This window comes from Arvicanthis niloticus, chromosome 6 (assembly GCF_011762505.2).
Source record: "Arvicanthis niloticus isolate mArvNil1 chromosome 6, mArvNil1.pat.X, whole genome shotgun sequence".
Lineage (NCBI taxonomy): Eukaryota > Metazoa > Chordata > Mammalia > Rodentia > Muridae > Arvicanthis > Arvicanthis niloticus.
The window spans coordinates 95,991,301-96,013,557 of NC_047663.1; the positions used below are offsets into that span (position 1 = coordinate 95,991,301).

The following is a 22,257-nucleotide window of genomic DNA, read 5'->3' on the forward strand; positions in this document are numbered from 1 at the left end:
AGCCTCCCGGAATTCCTCCATGAAGTCACAGATTGGAAATCATAAATACTGGCTATGGACATTTTGAATAATGCAGCGAGTAGCGTAAGTAATTGCCAGCGCTGATATCCTGCCTTGGACATCTCATTGCTCCTGAGTTAAAATTGGTTGTCAAGTGAGGACTCTAGGGACCGTGCAAGGTGCCCTATTCTGTCATGTGGTACATATTTAATGCTTGAAAGAACAAGGGAAGAGACACGTGCTGGAGAAGGGGGGTGGTGGTGAGATTGTGCCATCAGTTTCTACACTTTCCAAGTGCTTGGCACGGGGGGGGGGGGTTGGCTTGCAGTTCTTCCCTCAGTTGCTAGACTTTGCAAAAATTAAAATAAAAAACAGGCGTCCGGTTCGTCTGTCCATCACTTAGTTGTCAGCGCCACACTCAGTAGACTTGTCTTTGTGCGTTCCCGGAGCTTTGATTACCTCCCTGCACCGCGCGCTCGCTCTTGGGCTCTGGTGCCTGCTGGATCTCTGGCTCTCTCGCTTGTTCGCTTGTTGGGGGGCCTTGAACACCTGCTGGTGGCTGGAGAAAAACAGCCCAGGCAGGCAAAGGCTCAGCAGAGAGAGCTGGAATCATTGGCATTGCTAGCACGTGGGTATCGTTCACTGCTGCTGCCCCGGCACTTCTCCCGCCTTGCGTTTCTCCCAATGCGAGATAGCAAGAGAGGGAGCAGGAGGCACTTTTGCAGCGGGCGATGAAATCCTGGCAGCTAATTGCAGTCGTGGGAGATGCCCTTCAGGTAAGGCGAGCGAGGGAGGCACGGAGACACTGTGGGAGGGGGAGCAAGAGACTGGATGGGAGGGAGGGGAGGCAGCGCTGGCACCAGCATCCGAGCATCCCGGAGCCCGCTGGACGGATGCTTGGGAGGAGGGCGCGCAGGGACGGGGGCGGGCGGCAGGGGGAGGAGTGTGCGAATTGACATTCGGGGCTGCCTGTGGCAGGCGAGCCGCCGCCAGCCGTTGTCCAACGTTAGCTCAGAGAAGGTGGCGGGCGGGCGTGTGCACCTCTGGGGCCGCGGATCAGAATCCGGACCTGGCGGTGGATGAAGCTGAGGGAGCCTTGAGAGGCAATGGCAGGACGCAGATGTGTGTGCAGCCAGTGAATTACACAGGGTAGGTAAGTTCAGCTCTGGAGTCCTGTGGGATGTGATCTGGGATTAGCCCTGGACTCCCCGAGGGTCCCTCAATACCCGGGGAGCTTAGACCGGCTGGGGGACCAGAGGGTGGATCGATTCGCTTTTACCAAGTGGAAGTTCGCGGGGAACTTCCCTGGAAATAGCCATCGGCTCTGATGAACTTTATTCCCAGAGATGAATAAGCGTTTATTAAGGACTGATGATACAAGACCCGCAGGCTAGGGCTGGATTTTGCAAAGAAGATGGGGCGGGGGTTGTGAATGGGCAGATGGGCCGCGCGTTTGGAAAGTTGGCACGTGCCTGTGCGTGCGTGTGCAGAGGCATTGCATGTTGCCAGAGACAGGTCGACCCTGCCCATCATTCTGGCTCTTGCTCTTACCCCATTCCTGGTTTCTAGATGCCAGGTAAAAGAGGCATTCCATGAACAATATTGAGCGTGTGCTTTCTATTGAAAAAACAAATAAACCCTGAGCTGTGCTACCATCTCACGGAAGAGCCGTCTTTCCTGGGAGAGCCAATGAGGGAACATGTACACACAGTGTTGTACACATCGCTCATTAGAACAGAAACCGCACCTGTGAAGACTCTAGCCCATCCCTCCAGCCATTACTTCCAGATGATAGGTGAAATTGAGGGGGTTCTGTGTATTTCTTTTGACAAGAGAGCTGTGTTTTTCTGTCTCCCACTTTGGGGGGGATTTGATTCTAGACCCAAAGTTTTGTGGCAGCAGCCCATTAGTAAAATGATTATATCACCATTGGAGGTTGACTTCTGGCGTCAGGAGATGGCTCAGAATTTACTCAGGGTTTACATTTTAGCCTTTCAGGTCTGGGTGTAGTGAGTTCTGAGGAAGTAAGACAAATTGTTATGTGGTCGTCCTATGTAGCTATGTGGCAAATGTTCTGCCTCACAGGCTTCCAAGCCTTTCTTAAATTCCCATAGTTTTGACTCACGTGAGCAACAGCTCAAAGGGTGAGAGCATCCGTGGAGGGCAGTGAGTTATGTTGGAGGTAAGCAGTGATTAAGTTTGTAGAAGGTTGTGTTCAGGTCAGTCATCTGTATCGGCCACAGCTGTTTACCACCAGGCGGTGGAGACATCCCAGCGCTTGCAAGTTCTCGCAAGAAGCCGATTCTGCAGTTCTCCTTTGCTCCCTCCATCCCTGTGACCTCAACTGGAATATGCCAAAGATTTGGAAGAAGGAATTGCTCCAGTCAAGACCTAGAAGATGGGAGGGTCTCCCCATCCTCAGCCTCCTCCCTTTATTTCCTCGTTTGTGCATCCGTGTGGGGTTTCGTGTTTGCCTGCCCTTATTTACTTCCTTTCCCCAAGCAGCCTTTCAGGTTGCTTCTGCTCTTCATTGTCTCACAAATGTTTAGCACCCAAGGGAGACTCTGAATCTGATTTGCTTTTGCCCCTGTAACACTTTGCTGGCATCCGATACTCCCCTCCCACCCCCCTTTATCCTCCAGAAAGTGAACATGCAAACTTTATTCTTCATTTCTTCTTGTCCTGACTCTAAGAAAAGGCCCTGGCCCCACAGAGAGACCTAAGGACTGAGCAGCTGGCAAGCATTCTTCACCATTTAGGACTTTCCTGAGATAAGCATGGTTTTGCAGCTGTAACTCTGTATTCAAACTTTTATTTTCTCTGTTCCCTGTCTGCATTTTACGGCAGGGGGCCGTTTTAATCTGTCTTCCCTTGGACCTGATAGATGTAACTGTCAGCATCGACATAGGGGCAGGCCTAACTATGATGACAGTGGTGCGTGACAAAAGTCAAGTGTGTCTTTCCACTTTTCCAGAGGGCTAGCTGATTATTACCCACCACAACGTGAGCTCTAGAGTCTTGCATTTCTCTCCAGGAAGAGCATGATGCAAAAGTTAAGAGGGTGTGAGGGAAAAAGGTATGTTGAAACAGTTGCTTACATCTAAATGATGATCATGGTATTGTCACATTTTATGACAAACGGGATATTGGACATTCATCACTATACTTTCAGAAATCCCCCATCCATTTATTTTCTTTGCTTGAGAGTAGAAAATATGATTGAGAAAAATGCATTTGTTTTCATTTAAGTAAACACTAAGATAGCCTATGACAGAGTTCATTTTGTTCATTTTGATTCAGGGTGTTTGAGCTAAGAGGTCAAAAGTGCTCTACCAAGTAAGAAAAAGGTGTGATCTAATGACGGTTTGTTATTGGGAGGTTGAGATACGGCATGGCATAAAGGAGCTTGCCACCAAGTCCAAGGACCTAGGTTCAATTCCTGGGACCCATGTGTGTTGAAGGCGAGAACTGACTACTGAATGCAGTCCTCTGACCTCCACATGTGTGCCTCTCTGCCTTCCCCTCCTCTCTTACACACTACTAGTACTAATGACAAAATAACAATATAGTAAAAGTCAATTATTAATGTTGACTTTATTTTTAGCTCCTGTATTTTGAATTTTACATGTTTAATACTGAAGTTATCACAAAAGGCATTTAAAGGGGCACCTTGAAAGTAAAAGAACATGAGTTTAGGTTTGTATGGAGGTGGGAAGGATTTGTGTGGAGATGGCAGAAGAGAGAGAGTATGAGAAGAGTATATTTTATGGAAAATATGAAAATACAGTTTTTAAAATGAAATAATTACAGTGGAATTAAATATCCCTTTCAGACCCTAATTCCCATCTTGTCCTGATTTTCTGATAAATACAAAAGTGAATACGGAAGAGAAGGTGGGGACCCTTCAAAGTGGTTAGTTGGTTGTTGTTTTGTATGGTAGACTTGATTTTGTTGCTTAGTAGAGACTTGGGAGTGTGAGGACTCTCACTCAGGCTTTGCGTGTGTCCATGGGAGTCTAGGTTTGTTCTGTTTCTTCTCATCTTTGTGCTCGGCAGAACATTCTTGAAACATAGTAAACAGGAGAGAACACAACGAAGGAGAGTTTTACCACGGTGCAATTAAATTAAGTCACACAGAACCAACTAGAATCCTAGTCCTTGGAGACAGGGATTCGTGTCTCACCCCTCATCTTCCACAACACCAAAGCAAGTAAATCTTTTAAAGTCAGCATTTCCATTGAGAACTCAGATTGGAAACTCTTGCAAATTAAATTATTCAATAACTCTGATGTTCCAGACAATTTCAGGGACTAATTTTTTTAATTGGCCTGAAGTTGATATGAGAAGTTGTGGGGGTTATCTGTTGCTTGTGTGCCCAGAAGGCCCAAACAGCTAACGTCAGCGGTAACAACTTGCTTTTGATTCAGTAGAACTAGGTTATGAATTCAAGCAATTAAACATGACAAAAAGCCCAATTTCACTGCCTAGATTAGTATGCTTCCAATTTTTCCTGCTCCATAAAAATTTCAAAGTGTTCTTTCTGGTTAGGTGCTTGCATAACCAATAGGTGATGAAGGGTTTCCGTTTCTCCCTCGCTTGTGATGTCCAAATGCTTTGATGTCACAGATGCGAATAGGGCCCACTGGATGTTAGAGACAATCAGGGAGTTGCCATGAAAGAATACAGGTTAAGTTTGAAGATGGATTGGGGAACAAATAGTAATTAGTTCACTGGCATTTATCAGCTGTGAGTCTATGGCCAGGTCTAATGGAGGCCAGAGGAGACTCTTAAACAGAGATAGAAATAGAAAAGCATCCCCAATGTTTCCAAAAATGTGATGAGATTGATTGGTAGGTAGATGAAATGGTGAGCAGATAGACAAATACATGGATGCATCTATTTATGTATATGTAGTACATATATATTTATTTTCACATGTGAATATATCTTAGGCAATATTAGCCCTGTTTATTGTCTTTTCTTGATTCTGTTCACCTTTCTGTTTCTACAGAATTGAAGTCTAGCATTGTGGATTCATGTTTGCCTTGTTTACCAAAGCTTATTTTTCTTTAAAATGGGCACGCTTCTGGAGCAATCCTTAGTCCAATCTGTTCCCACTGGATTGCTGGCAGTTTTTCATCACTGAGCTTAATTTCCCAGGCTGCTCTATGCCATCACACAAATATTTTGCACACCCACACATCCTGAGGAGGCCCCTCCAACGGCACCGTTCATCTCACACTTCCAACTCACTCCAGTGTTACCAAAGTCAAGCAGCTCTTTCTGCCGCCGTTGGCTGTGCAGAAAGGACACGGTGCATCACGGATGGCGTACGAGGCTCTGCAGCCCTCCCTTTGCTTCTCTCAGCCGTTCTGCATCATTTGCTCTTGATATGTGTACTTGTCCTCAGATTGAAATCTCTGCTTGTCAGAAAATTGTGCTGCTGTGGTAGTGGGTATCCCCATAGCTGTTATAGTTATTGGAACACAGAGATAGAGGTCTTGTGTTCATGTTAGGACACAAGGACAGGAAGGGCACTTGTCCAGGCACAGTGACCATCTGAACAGTTCAGTCACTCGCATAGTACATTCTGCCTTGTACTTAGCTCCTCTGGGCATTGGGTAGTGTACTAAGGACGTAAGGCTGTTTCCCATGGTCCTCAGGGTGATTGTGACTCATGGATTTTGTTCTTCCCAATTCACAGATGGGGCAACCATTTTCCAGACTGGGTGACGCAAATAATCAGACTCCAGATTCTTTTTTAAATTCAACATACCAAGATACCATTAAAATGCATTAATCTGAGGGCAGAAAAGAGCTGCACAGAAGGGTGCTTAGTGATTGTCCCAGGATAGCTGTTTCATCCCTCACCTAGAATGTTTGATAACACTGTGGAGATGGTGGTGGTTGTCATGCTTGGGCACAGGTCACTGCTGGCATTCAGTGGCTAGAAGCCTTGTGAGGACACTTTCCTCTCCCAAGGCAGCCAGGAAGGGCCTCCACATAAGTGCTGGATGCTCAGGTTGAATAATGGTGCCCTAGGTCCTAGGCAGCATAGGGTGAGATACTGATAGACTCAAGCCATCGCAGGGGGCAGAGAATCCCAGCGATTACTGTTTTCAAATCTCCTCTGGATTCTTGTGAATACAACATATAGGTAGTACACAAAGACTCCCATTTTCTCACAGGCCACCATTACTTTGATTGTTTCCCTAACAAATGAGATATGTCTCACCGTAGTTGAGATGCAGGTTTTGTTCCCACCCTGTGATTTACTCAGTGTTAAGTTTGGCAAGTTCTGGGCAATGACGTTTCTTCCCACAGTGTTGCGATTCAGAAGAAGAGAAGCATAAGGTGGCTAAATGAGTGGTCCTTGGTGTTGTGAGCCTTGGTTTGCATCCATCCGTTTTCAAATGCCAGCACTGTCTCCTTATCTTTCAACTTTTGACACCTAGCTTGTCTATTTATTTAAACACACATTGCTTCATACTTTCCCAGTGAGTGCTGTTATAAATATTTTCAAATCTAATTCTGCTTTCAAGACTAGAAGGTTGGAATTGCTGGGTTCTTCTTTTTCTTTGCACTAGCAACGGATGTACAGAAAAGTAAGTTGCCCAAGGACACCAACCTTCTCAGAGATAGAATTTCAACTTTAAAGTATATATTCTTGGGTCATTGATTAGAGTAATTAAAACTTGAAACATCTTTATCTGGACAAAGGAGAAGAGTTTAGGTGCCATTGTGTAATAGATTTTTCAAACAAAAGGTTTGGGGATGGTTGACTAAGACAATTGGCTTAACTATATTTGACAGAGCGTGCATCTTGATGTCTACAACTTTATTTTTCAGTTAAGCAGTCACCAGTCAGGTGTGGTGGTGCATACTAGCAATCCCAGCACCCAAGGGCTGGGAGGCAGGAAGATCAGGAGTTCAAGGTCATCCTTTACTAGTAGCTGGTGTGGGCTGCATGAGATCCATCACAAACAAAAACAGAACAAAACAAAATTCAGGGAGAAGAGGTGGCTTAACAGTACACACTGCTCTTGCAGAGAACCCCAAAACATTTCCAAGCATCTACATGGAGTATCTTACAACTACCTGTAAATTTGTAAATCTACCTCCAATTAATCTGACACCCACTTCTGGCCTCCCCCGGTCTCTCTCTCTCTCTCTCTCTCTCTCTCTCTCTCTCTCTCTCTCTCTCTCTCTCTCTCTCCTTCCCTCCCTCCCTCCCTCCCTCCCTCCCTCCCACCCTTCCTCCCCCTCTCTCTCCCTCTCTCCCTCCCTCTTTCTCTTTCTCCCTCTCTCTCTTTCTCTCTCCCCCTCTCCCTCTCTGTCTCCCTGTCTCTCTCCCTCTCCCTTCCCCCCTCTCTTTCTCTGTAACACACAAAAATTAAAAATAAAACTAATCTTAAAAACAAAGAAGGTTTAAATAAATAAAAGGTTTAAATAAATAAATAAAATATGCCAGGATTGGAAGGGTCTGAGGTCCTCTGTTACTCAATCACACCACCAGCAGCAGCATCCTGAGGCATCGAGGGTCAATGGGTAAACATTACCATAGCAGGCCTAGGAGATGATTCATTGGGTGGGATGCTTGCTGTGAAGTGTGAGAACCTGAAGTCTAACCTCCCCAAACTAGAGGTCGGTAATCTAGCATTCTATGACAAGATGTATAGACAGGAGAATGCTGAGAAGCTGTACATCCAGCCTGACTCGCACAACAGAGAAGAGGAAGAGAAGTTGTCTCAGGGTAGAAGGCAAGGACCACATCCAAGGTTGTCACCTGACCTCTAAGGGCACACTGTAACACATATGTGCCAACACTCAAACACAGAATCATGCACACAAGAGATGTTTCTTTATTGGCTGGTATTGGGACAGCAGAAATTATTCACCTAGACCCAGCTCTCCAGAGTCCATAAAGAAACCAGTCTCCTGGTAGGCTTAAGTGGTCCAAGGTTGGGTGGCCGTGGAACTGCTGATTCCTGGCTCACTTTTTTGCTCATAGCAGTTTGTTTATCTTCTTTCCTTCAGGCTATAGGAGGGACCATGCCTATCTTTTTCCTATGTTGAATTTTTAGCATGTAGAAAAATGCTATGAAAAGAAAAACAATTTGAGTTGATTTTTAAATAGAAGTGCCAATTTGACACATTTTATTCTGCTTCAGAAGAAAAACGAAGAAGAGATATCTTACAAGGCTGCAATTAAACAGATACTCAAAGTGTACAGAAAACGAGAGCGGGCCTCAGTGGACCTCACCTGATGAATGAAAATGACTCTTGAATGGATGAAGATTTTGTATTTTCCATAATGTCTTCCCAAGGGCATATGAGAGGTTATACATTCCATACCTTGCATGTTAAATGCACTCTCATAATGGGAACCATAGATCTGAGAAACACCAGTTTCAGGCCAGGCATCCTCCAGCCTTCACATCCAGACTTGTCCATTGCTTAGGCCTTGGTCCATAGATATGATTGCTCTGCCCACTAATGTGAAAAAGACTTTGAAGTATTTAATCAAATTTACAATCATGAATCCTTTCTTTTTAAACAGAGGACAAATCACAGATTTGTTGGGGTTTTTTGTTTGTTTTTTGTTTGTTTGTTTGTTACATAGGAAAATAAAAAGGGCCATGCCTGCCCAGCTTGAATCTGCCCAAGCTAAGACTGGTGAAATGGACCATTGGGTTTGCTCCCACCCAGCTCCTGAGGCAGTGAAGGATCTGGGCTGCAAGTGGAAACCATTACTGTTTTGTGAGTTTCAGGCCCAGTGAACTCAGAATTGAACAAAGAAAGCAAAGAGCAAATCCTATTTTGGAACTGTCAAAAGGCTCATGTTGGATCCATTATCGTCAAATGTCCTTTTTAAATACAGTTCATTGAATGGCTTTTGTGGAATACCTATTCTGTGTGTCGGTTCAGGAAATGGTTTAAAATGGGGCCAGGATTGGTTGCTCAAAGGTAAAGTAAATGAAATTAAATATAGCAGAACTACCTAGTTATGTTCTGTAGCTGTTAGAGGTCTGTAGTGCTACAATAAAAATTATATACAAATGTGTGTATTCTGTTAAGTTATATATAACATGTATATATACCATGTATGTATGTGCATATATAAAGAAAGATAGGTTGTCATTTAAAGATATTCTCAATTTACATGTGAGTGTGTGTAACTGTATGTATGTATGTATGTATGTATGTATGTATGCATACCTTATGCATACACTGCCCCTAGAGGCCAGAAGATGGATCAATCTACCTCTCTGGAATTGGAGTTGCAAGTGGCTATGAATTTCCCAATGTAGGTGCTGGGAACCTAGTTTAGTCTTCTGGAGGGCCAGCGAGTGCCCTTGCACTGCTGAGCTGTCTCTCTAGCCCAAGAAATTATACTTTAAAAAGCATCATTTTAATTGTGTCTAGTGACATTGATTTCTGATATACTCCCCTACTGTACTGTAAATCTGCTGTCAGAAATGATAGTGCCCTCGCTTTCTGTTACTGCAATAAAACACTCCCACAAAAGCGGCTGAAAGGAGAGAGAGTTTATTTTGGCTCATGGTTTATAGGGATACTGTCCATCGTGGACAGGAAGATAGGGCAGTTGGAGCAAGAGGGTTGGTCGTGTTGTATCTGCAGTCAGGTAGCAGACAGTGAACTGGAAGATGGGGCCAGGCTATAAAGACTCAAGGCTCTGAAACTGTGCACTTCTCTCACAAGTGAATCTCTGCTTCCTAAGGTTCCACAACATCCCCTCATAGCACACATGGTTCCCAGGAGGTGGTGCTGACACATGAATTTGTGTGAAGTATGTCCTATTCAAACTGCAACAGATGCCTATCAACCAACATGCTGTCCATGGTAACGATAGTGACCTATACAAGGAAATGAGTTTCTCTGGAATTACTGAAGGACTTCTCCAGGAAGCTATCAGTTATCAGGGTCAAGCTTCAGATTCTGCTGACCGAAGAGCAAAGTGGGCTTGTTGTAACTCATTAACTACCTGCTCAGTAGACAGACTCCAAAGTTGTCACCCTTGTAACTGACATGGTTGGCTTATTTTCATTAAGCACTATGGTACTGCTTACAAGATCAGCCTGGCTGAGTTGAAACCTCCAGAGGCTCTTTGAAGCAAATATCCTTGGGACACCTATTTTTCATGAGGGGAGACTCATTTCTCATGAGTTTTGAGGGCAGTTTTTCTTGTTACCAACAGTTAGTGTTTAGAAAATGTTGGTGATCAGATTTGAAGCTTAACTTTAAAGTCCGGTTCTTCTAATGATCAGGTAATTTGTTTGACCCTAGAAAGTCCCTGTGACCCTTGTGCCAGGACTAACTACCATATCATTTTGGCAAAAGATGCAGAGTGATGGATGTATGAGTCAGTACATAGATGAAGAGAAGACAGGATGAGTTGATGAGGATGGATATGCAGGTGTGTGGAAGGATGAAAGGGTGGATGAGTGTGTGGATAGAGGATGGATGGATGATGGACAGATACAGGGAGAAAGGGTTGGAATGGTTGATACATAAACTTATTAATGATGCAGGAGAAAATTTGATAAGGTATAGAAATGCAGTTTTCAGAAAAGTATAATAACAGAAATAAATGAAAAATTTTATATGCATATGTGTATATATATGCAGGTATATACATACATATATAGGTTTAGTCTATATATATATATTAAAATTCACATATCACATTAGAAAATAGCATACTTTAAAAGAATTGCATACATTTTAAAATGTGGACTGGAAACTTCTTTTTTTTACAGAAGAGTGTTAATTTTTGTCATTGTTTTGTATTGTGGAATATGTGCAAGTGTATGTGTGTGTTGTGTGAGTGTGGTGTGTGTGTGAGTGTCTGTATCTCTGTGTGTTTGTGTCTGTGTGTCTATGTGCGTCTGTGTCTGTGTGTCTATATGTGTCTGTGTCTGTGTGTGCCTGTGTCTCTGTGTGAGTCTGTGTGTGTGTCTGTGTGTGTATGTGTCTGTGTGTGTGTGTGTCTCTCTGCGTGTGAATGCACATATCCATATGTCTGGTTGTCTTATTCTCTTGAAATAAGATTTCTCAAAATTCCTGGAGTCAGGATGGCCACTAAAGATCCATAGAAGTCCTCCTGTGTCCCCTCTCCAATCTGGGGTGACAGGCATGTGTATACACCTGGCTTCTTACACGGTACTTGGAATTCAAACTCAGGTTCTTGACATTGTTCAGCATGCATTCTTACCCATGGAATCTTCTCCCTGGAGAAAGTGCAAACTTCTCTGTAATTGTTATGCATCAATGTTCTTGGATCATGTAATGATGTGTGGCCATAAGTATGTCCATGAGTACAGGGGTTTATATGTGGAGGTCAGAGGTCAATCTCAGATGCTATTCCTCAGGAGCCATTCATTTTACATGGTGGTTTTGTTAAATTTTTAAAACTTTATCAGTTTAAGAACACTTATTTATTGCATGTGCATGCTTGTGTAATGCCAGGACACACATGCAGAGGTCAGAGGACAACACAGGGAACTCGTTCTCTCCTTTTACCTTGATGGACTCAGGTCATCAGACTTGATGGCAAGCCCCTCTGCTTGTAAGTAACCTCAGTAACCCCCACTATGGTTTTGGAGATAAGCAACTCATTGGGAACTGGGGATCTCCAACTAGGCTAAGTCTGGCCTGCCAGTGAAGTCCAGGGATAAACCCATCTCTAGTGTTGGGGTTGAAAGCACACACTACTTGTGCTTGACTTTTTCTGTGGGTTCTGGGGGATCAAACGTGGGTCTTCATACTTGTGTAGCAGGTGCTTTACAGACAAAGCCGTGCCCCCACCATGGACACGATTGACTTCCATTTTGCAACATCCCTTGTACGATGCAAACTCCTTTTATTTGAAAACAACCTCTAATCACCTCTTCTTCCGGGAGCCGATGGGGCTCAGCATGGATCCCACCCTAGATTTCCATGCTGCCCCTTGCTCTGAAACCACACGGGAAGATTAAGGGGAAAAAAAATGAAAGAAAAAAAAAAAACCAAAACAATTCCTAAATAAAGACTTGATTTGAAATGATAATTCCTTTCAGGTGTGGGTTTGGCTCTCCAGCAGGAAGGGGGTGAGCTTTTTGTGATTCCTGGAGATGTGGCATTTAAGTGTTAACTGGAGTGGTTTGGCTGTGAAGGAAAGCAAATCTCCCTGATGCCGTAGTCACTTGTCATTCATTGGCAGTACTGTGAATCATGATCCTTATCCTCTCAGCTGCGTGTGTCTGTCGGGGACTGCAGGCTGCTAAAAGTTGTATACTATTATTTTTTTTATTCGTCTCTGGGTCATTTCATCTTCCCGTGCGAGGCGCGTGAATGGCTGGGCATAGAAATTGTATTCCGGGCTGTGTTTCCCACTGTGAATGATGTTTACTATATATTTATGAAAACACAGCAATAACAAAACCCTTTATATAGCCTTTCAATTTGCTGTAAGGGCAGATAAAATATTTTTATCTTGAGCTGAACTTCATACCTTGGGAGATGCAGCCAGCCCGACTTAGAATAATAAAACACTTCAGAGAGGCAGGTACTGTTGAGCTTACTTCAGAAGCCTGGGCACTTCCGCTGACCGTAGTGCCGTTATTTGCAGTGTGCTACTCGAATACACAAAAGGAAGGGCTGATCAGTGCAGTACACACAACATCCAACAGAAGGAAACAGAATTTGAATTTTTTGGGTGGATGTTGTAGGTTGTATGTGTATGGTTTGTGCACAAGTATATGCAGGTATGTGTGCCCATGCATAGATGGAGGCCAGAGGAAGACATCATATACTGTGCTCCATGACTTTCTTCATTGTACCCTTGAGACAAAGTCTCTCACTGAACCTAGAGCTAGGCTGGCAACCAGTGCACTCTCAAATGCCACTGCACTGGTGTGACACACATCCATGGTCATGCCCAGTTCTCTACATGTGTGCTGAGGGTTGAATGTAGGAATTATGCTTGTGCAGTAAATGTTCCTACCTGCTGCAGCCATCTTCCCAGGCTCAGGCATCACAAAGTTTAAAGATAAGTTTCCGGTGAATCTGCACAAGATCCAGGTTGATACACATGCACCTTGTTCTCCTTAATGACAAGAAATACTGGGAGAAAATTTACTGTCCCAAAAGTAGAGTTAGAGCTTTCTTCTACAAGTTTGCTTAGTTTGGGTTAATGTGTTTACTGGGTTTATTTTGCACCTGCATGTGTACATCTTCATGATTTTGTGCACATATGTGTGCAGGTGCCAATGCATGTGTGCATGCATGATGTAGAGACCAGAGTTTAGTGTTGAGTAGTTTCCCCCATCATGTACCTCTTTAACATTTGAGGGAAGTGTTTCTGTGAATCTGGGGTTTACTAATTTGACAAGACTGGGTGGCTAGTAAGCCCTAGGGATCCTCCTGCCTCTGCTTCCCTGGTGCTTGCACTAGGATTACAGATGCACACATTCCATGATGTCTAGCCTTTTTAGGCAGATTCAGGAAATACAAACTTGGGTCCTTGTGTGGCAAGCACTGTACGAACTAAGCTATCTCTCATTTTTTTTTTTTTTTAACAGGCATAACTATGTCCCATGCAAGAGGTTATACAGGGATAAAAACACCCTCTTTCACTTTCCTCCTGTGGTAATATTCTCAGTTTCTGTAAATTGGTATTTGTCACGTCATCTCCAAGATGTTGGCATTGCTATGATCCACTAGCCTTCTTCAAATGCCCCCAGATTTGCCCAAGCTTGACTCTGAGTCTGCTTAATTCTATACTATGTTCAGGTTCACATCTCTCCATTCTCAGCAACTTCCTAAGGGTTCCTTTGTATCCACACATTCCCTTCCTTTCCTTCCCTTTTATTTAACCCTGAAATCCCTGCCATCCATTTCTATAGCCTTCCCCCTCTAAACTTTTATCATTTCACAAATGCAACAGTAGTTATAATCCCAGTATTTAACCTTTCAAAATGCTTTAAAATTTATGTGCCTGAGTGTCGTGTAGCATATGTTTGTGTTTCTGCACACTTATACGTGGGTGGGTGTCATGTGTATGTAAAGAGACAGAGGTTGGTGTCCATATTCTTTATTGCTTTCTGTATTATATATTTTTTTCAGATAGAGTCTCTCACTGAGCCTGGAAGTCATTGTTTGGCTAGATGGCTGGACATCAAACTCCAGGGACTCTTCTGTCTCACCAATGTGCTTTCCAGATGCCCCGCCTTCTCATGAGTGCTGAGGGTTAGAATGTAGGTCTTCAGGTTTACCTTTATGTGTAGAGGCATCTCTCCAGCCCTCAGCATTTAGCCTTTTAATTGTCATATTCGCTCAGCATCCTTCCTTATAGATTGTCTGTGGCTGGTGTTCATCATCGTAAATACCCCGCAGAAGGGTATGTGGGTGAAAATATTCTCACATGCAAAGCTGCTGTGAACATTGTGTTCACATGCATCTCATTTCTCTGGGACCCAGGCCCAGTAATGAGCTTTGGCCATTTTTTTAATTCTTCCCCAGTACAGAAAACTTGAGGTTGTTGTGTCCATGGGAAGTGCATGCCAATTGCACACAAACAGATATGGATATGGGGAAGAAAATCTTGCCCCCTCCTATTGTTATTTCTATGTAAACCTTATGGTAAATATAAAGAGTGGCCAGCATTTCTGTTGCATCTAGCATATGCCAGTCTGGATCCTAAGGTTGTTTTGTGCAGAAACCCTGTTAGAATCATGTAGTCTTACTGGCAGTGCTGGCTGCTGTCCCTTCACTTACAGGTGAAGAATGGGGTGCAAGACACTAAAGTGACTCTCTGGAGATGAAATAATCTGTGGCTCTCAGAGTTATGTACTGCTGTGAGGATGTCTCGGTTTTAAAAATTAGTTCTCAAATGAAAACGTGCGTATTCCTATGTATGGATATGTATCACAGAGGAGAGTGTTGCATTCACTGCAGCTGGAGTGATAGGTGTTTGTGAACTGCCTGACCTGGGTACTAGGAACTGAGCCAGGGTCCTCTGTAAGAGCAGTAAGCAGTCTTGACCACTGACCTCCAACACCAAGACTTCACATGTTGGTCTCTTTTCCACACCCATCATCTGGAAACCCCTGGGCTCTCTGTGGTGGCACCATGCATTTTGGTTATGTTTACAGCTGTGAGTGTAGCAAAAGCCTCAGTGGATCTGGATATATACAACAGTCAGGGGGCTGATGCCATGGTCCTGTAACTCACTACTTAGCCTCCAAACTTATTCTCTTTGAGCCACTGTCTTTGGGGACAGGACCTGGGTATTTCTATTCTCCTCCTACTAAGATTTCAGTGACAAGCCAAAGTTCAGTTCCACTGGAATTCCCCCTGGGGAACCAATGAGCATTTTTAGCTTCCTTAAGAGTATCCATGAAGGATGACTGCAAAGTTGTAGTAGTGGGAAGTCTTCACCCAGTATGGATAACCACATGCATGGATCCCCTCTCAGTCAACCTCTGCTACCTTATATATTCTAACCCTTGCCAAGATCCAGAGGTCAAGAACAATTAGGAAATAATTGCCTGCAGTGGACTAGGAGGAGTGACTGAGTATTCAAGTAAGTGTCCCATGAAGCTCCTCACCCTCTTGCTATGAAGGAATGCCAACAAGCCCAGCTGTGATGATCTTTTGCAAGCAAGCACATCTGGTCCCATGATGATGACGGCTGTTTGGCTCAGGGGATCGTGCTCAACAACACCTTCTCAGACATATGGATGCTGCGTCTGGCTTTTTGGATCTCTAAGAAATGGGTTTCACAGCCCTCTCTGGGTGACACAGTGTAATATTTGACAGCTCTCCATGGTGGTAGGCTGAGCCTTTTGAAATGGCTCAGATCATTCCTCTGGCAGTTTGGCCTCTTCCCCTTGGTCCAGTATTCTTCTAAGACATAGAGTTGATGGGTGATTAGGTCTAATCACCAACCCAAGCTCAATACAGCCATTTCTAACAGAATCCCAGAGTCACTTAACCAGAGTCATGGAGATTCCTTCCCTCTGAAGACATTTTCTATTTCTCCCTGGCTTATAAAGTATTTAATATTTTTCATATGCCTCAGTGTAAAGCCATCTGTTGCAGTGATAGGACAAAATGTTGACAACAAGAACAAGCGTATGCTTATGGAACAATTCCATGAGACATTAACAAGGAAGATATGTACTACTAGAGATATCACTGAGAGAGAGAGAGAGAGAGAGAGAGAGAGAGAGAGAGAGAGAGAGAGAGAGAGATTGATTGACCTGGGAGGCCTATTAAAGCACTGACTCTTCTTACTGGTCATGCATCCTTTAACTTCTGCCCTGTAAATGTAGACTGGATGACCGTATGTACTGACAGAAACTTTTTTGAAAAGAGAGAGTGGCCTTACCCAATATTTAGAATTTATATCATCTGCGTCATTCATTCACTCACTCATTCATTCATTCATTCTCTTGTAATCTCCCCTTTCACTGGGATAGGCAGCATGAAAGACTGCTTGGTTCTGATCACCAATATGGCAGCCATCACTGAGTCGTGTTTCTATGCACTCGGAAATGTTTCTCATACCTTTCTCTTTAATAGCTGCATTGCAGCTTTGCTAATAGAGAAGTAGTTAGCAGGGAATCAATTTTGGCTGGCCACTTGAACATATCCTCTTAGGTGCAGCCAACATTCAAAATTGCTGTTGTCTCACATTGCTCTTTACAATGGGGGGGCCGGATAATCAAAGCAAGGTCCTCTAAGCTCAGGCACCTGTGCTCTTGGGGAGCAAAACAAAATACCTAACAGCATTGGGTGTAGTAGCTGATAACTGCTGTGCAAAAGGCCATGTGTTGCCTGGCTCATTTGGGCCTATGCAATGGCTTATGTGACAGGGTAGGAGTCATTCTTCTTTTATAGATGAGGTTGTTGTATTTCATATGACAATGACCAAGATCATACAGTTGCTGTTAAGAGCTCTGGGATTTGACTACAGTTGCCATCAGCATGGTTATGCTCTGGGGACATAAGAGAAGACCTGGCACAGTACCACCCTCAGCAGTTATTCGAGGGGCAGAGATGGAGAAGGGGAGGGACTGCAGGAAGCTTGGGTTCTCCTTCAGTTCTTGACTGTTCATTGCTCTGTGGCTAAAGTTAATAGTTGATAGTTTCATGAATGTTACAAGAAGGCTGTTAGAAAGATGAAGGAAAATACAATGATTTTTTAAAATTTATAATTTTATTTATTTAGTGTGTGGGGGGAGGATACACACAAGTGCCCATGTGGACCACTGGTTTATGTGTGGTGGTCAGAAAACAGCTTGTAAGAATTTATCTTCTTCCATCATGTGTCATTGGCCTTTGAACTCAAGCTTGGGAAGCCTTAGTGGCAAGCCCCTTTACCTGCATAGTCAGCACCTAAAAGTTCTTTAAAAAGATTGCCAAAGGAAAAGAACATGGATATTAACTTCAAAGTTCTCTTTTTTATCTGGTTACAAGACGATTTTCTGCTGACAATTGTAAGTGCCTAAAACCAATCACTTGCTTTCCCACTTACTCAGTAAACACATGAATAACATGTGCAAAGAGAGCGTTACTTGTTGCCCTGTCAAAGGGTAAAAATTCTGATTATCAGGTCTCAGGCTGACAACCTGAGAGAAGATAGTAGAATGTTGGAAAGACTCATAAACAATGATGTATATATCCCAAAAGGCACAAGAGGTCATTTGATTAGGTTAGCCCTGGAAGCATCATTAGGACATCCAAAAGAAAACAATATCTTATTTTCTCAACTTCAATTATTACATCGAACCTTCTCAGAAGGATGTGGGCATTTGTTCTGTGACTAGATCCCCTTGGATGTCTGCATTCTGCCACAAGTGTTCGTCTCAGTGACTAGACTATGAGAAGCTACAGAAGCAATGAGACAGAGGACAAGTAAACAAAGTACATGGCGTTTCTTGCATGATAGTTTCCCAAGAATACGTACTGTGCAAGGGTTACACCTGATTGTGACAATCTAGTAAGTCCTAATAAGTCTGAGTAATTGTTGTATGTACCATAATTGAACGATATCAAGAGTCCTATTGAGGAAAGACCATGCTATTTATAACTACTAAAAGGCAAGTTATTTTTCTATTCTGGTGTGTGTGTGTTGTTCATGTGTGTACGTGTGTATGTATAGGGGTACTTGCCCCTGGGAAAGTGTGCCAAGACCAGAGGTTGACATAGGTTGTCTTTAATTGTGGTTTGTTTTTTTTTTTTTTTTTTTTGAGACAGGGTTTCTCTGTATAGCTCTGGCTGTCCTGGAACTCACTCTGTAGACCAGGCTGGCCTCGAACTCAGAAATCCGCCTGCCTCTGCCTCCTGAGTGCTGGGATTAAAGGCGTGCGCCACCACTGCCATGCATCTTTAATTGTGACTATCTTTTGAAGCAGGGTCTCTCATTGAAGCCAGAGCTTGTCCATTTTTGGTAGACTGGCTGTCCAACATGGCTATAATTATGCCCATCTTTGCCACTCTTACCCCACCTAATTCTGGAATAACTATGAGTGCTACTATGTGTGTTTTCTATGGGTGCTAAGGGTCCAGACTCAGGTCCTCATGTTTTACCCACTGAGCCATCTCTCTTGGTTCAGTCTGCTTTTGAATTACAGCTAGGTCAATATGCATTGCAAAAACTGTGTTGCAGTTTAGGTCTGACCTGTGTTCCAAATATTGACACAAATGTGGACGAGGTATATAGTAAGCAGCAATGTTTGAGAGTCTGTCTCCCTCAATATACCCCATTTTCAGGAAGAAACTTATGGTTAATGCAATGGGGAAAATAAATTATTACCATTCTATGCATGTGTGACAGGTTAGTAATTAACTTATGTCACCATTTGGTCTCTCACAACTGTGTTTATTCAGCTCCACAAAGCACTTTGCAGGCAAAAAGGAGTGATCAGCCTAGCATTCTTTGTTGACTGTAGATGCTGGCGTTGGTGGGCTGCGTCTTCGGCTATTGACTGGGAAATAAGTTGGTTGTTAGGACATGATTTTCCATTCTTCAAAATGATACGGTGATACAGAGAACTTGAAAGCCACCCTGGAATTATAAAAGCATAAAGAAATTGCCTTTTATGCACTAATTGAGCTATTCTGCCCATTTTCTTTGCAGGGTTACTTTTTATACTGTCGAGGCATAGCAAAAAGCCGAGTGTAAAAAAGGTAGGAAAAATGTTTTAATTAAAAGAAAAAAAAAGTGGTTGCCTGTTTTTTTTTTCTCTCCCTTTCCATTGTAGGTTAAGTACCCATCACCCAGCCAAGGGACAATGATATTAGATTTGTAATAAGAAGAAGTGACTTTTTCGTTTTGATTGCATTGGGTGTATCTTTTCATCAGCGTCTCCCGAGTGAGCCATGATTCCAGGACAGACTCTTGTAATCTTCTGCAGTGGGAATGATTCAGCCTGAAAATCAATAGGGCATGAGGTATTTCAAGTTCTCATTATTGTAATGTGTCAACATCTCTTCAGTGACCCCAGAGTCCTGTGTTGGCTGGTTTTTCCCCTGATTTATTGTGCAATCTCATAGGGCAAACTATAATTTCACTTGGAATCAGAAAGTCTCCATTTATGGTTTGTGTCTCAGTCTCTAGTCATTAGGGCATTTGTGGGGGGATCGATACCTCCTCTTGTTGCCAACAGTTCAATGAAGTTGTCACCTGCTCAGATTACAAAGGAGAGTGGGCCAATGGATACAGGAAGGGTGAGCACACTGGGCAAACTGTGTTTGGAGAAAGGCTTTCTCTGATGTTCTTCTGCTGCCAGATGGAAGTATGGCTACATGAATCATGACCTCTGTCCTAGAAAGCTCTAGACAGTGAGTCGTCACCCACCATGCCCCATTTCCTCAACCATTTGTAGATAGTGTCATTTTTTATAAAGAGTGGGCCATTCTTAAAGTCTGCCTTACTGGCACTTTTCTAGAACTTGTTGAGCAACGTGCATGCTCCCTAAATACCTAATCACGTTGCCAATGCTGTAATGACAGCATCTTTCTAACTGGTAGAACACCTGGGAACTGAATGAAACATCCAGCCAGAAGATCAGCATCTGCTTTCAACACACCATTCATCAGTATATATACCTTGCATACACAGATGTGCATAGAAAATCGAAACTGCATACCTAGTGCCCATCAGTTAGGCATGGGTCAGAGTGTCCATTCTGGGCAACCCTCCCTGAAACATTGTTAAGTTTCCCAATTTTGTAAATACAGCACAGATCCCTATCTTAAGGAAATAAACCCCAGATTGTATAAAGGAATCAAGCCAAGAAACAATAGAAGTTTGAAGATAGTTAAAATAGAGACTGTTCAGAGGAGGCAGTGAACCTGGGCAGAGTCTTAGATGTCACTTGCATATCCAGATGCTTCCATTCTTCTCTACCAAAGATGATAAGCCAGCACTGGCATATGCAGAAAATCTTACTGCTAGATAGTAGACTTTACACATGAAGGCCGTGGCCTTTCATCCTGTTTCTTAATAAATATTTTTGTTGATTATAAGGCTTCATTTAGAACTTGTTAAATTTGTAGTTAATACTTATTGGTCCAACTATATTCCTGTCTTCCTTCTTGTCCTCCCTCAGGGGGACCTCTTCCTATTAAAGATGCTCTAGAAAGAGCTGATGGTCTGAGTTGTATACTGTACAGCTGACTGAGTGTCTAAAACAGGAGTCCCAGCAGTGCCATTCACTCTCCGGTCTTGAGTTTAATGATCTTACTACTGCCTATCAAAATTATGGATCTTTGACATGTGACTAGTTCAACAATCTAGATAAAGGTCCCTTCGTTATGTTTCATGGTACATTTCTAAGACATTCCTTCCTTTGACAGGTACTTCCTGAGCTCTGTGATGGGAGTCAGGTACCTCACTCACGTATTGTCTTCTAAGCTGCTAATGGGTCATTCTTCCTGGAGGTTCTCTGCTAACCCTGGGAATGATTCATCTTGATGTTCATAGCCTTCATGGAACTCCTTTTCTGTTCTGAATCCATACACTCATTGTTGCATTAAAGCCATGCAGAGCTCCTGCAGGTGCTGAGCAATGGGAGTGAAGAAGAAACAGAAGTTTCTTCTCTGTTCATGTTTGCATTCTGAGACCAAGTGAAAGCATGGCTTTGAGGGTTTGCTCCCGAGCTCCTGCTGTGAAAGCTTATTTCCTACAGTGGGGTCATTTTTTCTTCACTACAGCTGAAACCTTACCTTGGTTGTCCTGTGGTCATTGGACTTCCATTGAGTGGAAGGATATGTATAGAGAAAGACTGTGATTCTACCCCATGTTTCTAACTCTGGATATGTGCTGTAGATCACACTAACCATGATCAATTTGGCTGCAATGAAAGTTAATAACAGAATCTTTGCAACTCGTTATCTCTTTACCCAACTCTTTTGCCTCATCTTCTTTAAGGACCATATAAACACCCCAAGAGGAGCCCCTGCTCCTCCTGTAGCCAACAATTTAGCCAGGAGCTCCAGTTCACTCCATCATGAAAAATCCCCACCAACAGATAAGGGCAAGGCTTGAAGTGTGAGGACCTGAGTTTCAATCCCAAGAACTCACACAAAGCCAGAAGAAATTAGAACACATTTGTACTTCAAGAAGTACAGTCTTGTCCAACACAAGATTGGAGATGGAGATAGAAGGATTTCCAGAAGTTCTTGGGAAACTTTTCGTTGTGAGATCAAAAGAGGCTAAGGTCAGACCTCTAAGATTATCCTACCAGCACTTGCCTGAACTACACACACACACACACACACACACACACACACACACACACACACACGGAGGGAGAGAGAGAGAGAGAGAGAGAGAGAGAGAGAGAGAGAGAGAGAGAGAGACAGAGACAGAGACAGAGACAGAGACAGAGACAGAGACAGAGAGAAACAGAGAGAGAAACAGAGAGAGGAGGGGGAAGGATGGAAGGAGAGAGAGGAAGAGGGAGTGAGGGATGGAGGGAGATAGATAGAGAGACAGAGAGAGACAGAGAGAGAGGGAGGAAGAGAGAGAGAGAGAGAGAGAGAGAGAGAGAGAGAGAGAGAGAGAGGAGAGAGAGAGAGAGAAGAGTATTGAAGAGACAATAACTCAGAAAGTGATTTGCTGAAAAGAACTGACTCTTCACCTGGCCCTATAGGTCTGTAGGTCCAAGATATTTATCTTGGAATACCTTATTCCAAGATATGGAAGGTCTACCTTCATTTTTGAGTCTTCTATGCCTTATGTGAT

At 43.4% G+C, this 22,257-nt stretch overlaps 1 protein-coding gene across 24 annotated transcripts in view; it reads left to right on the forward strand.

The window, feature by feature from the left end:
• The window catches only part of Rbfox1 (RNA binding fox-1 homolog 1), a 2,075,913-nt gene that overhangs the window by 1,013,196 nt on the left and 1,040,460 nt on the right, over nucleotides 1-22,257 (forward strand). Inside the window, exon 1 of one of the 24 annotated variants that reach the window (XM_076937365.1) lies at nucleotides 555-776. The exons of 19 other annotated variants lie outside the window; for them this stretch is intronic. In XM_076937365.1, coding sequence (XP_076793480.1) covers nucleotides 732-776 — 45 coding nt within the window. In that variant the 5' untranslated portion in view covers nucleotides 555-731. Of the gene's footprint in view, nucleotides 1-554; nucleotides 777-993; nucleotides 1,154-22,257 lie in introns of those variants that run through there. 4 more of the 24 variants (XM_076937381.1, XM_076937371.1, XM_076937386.1 and 1 more) reach the window with 4 other exon arrangements.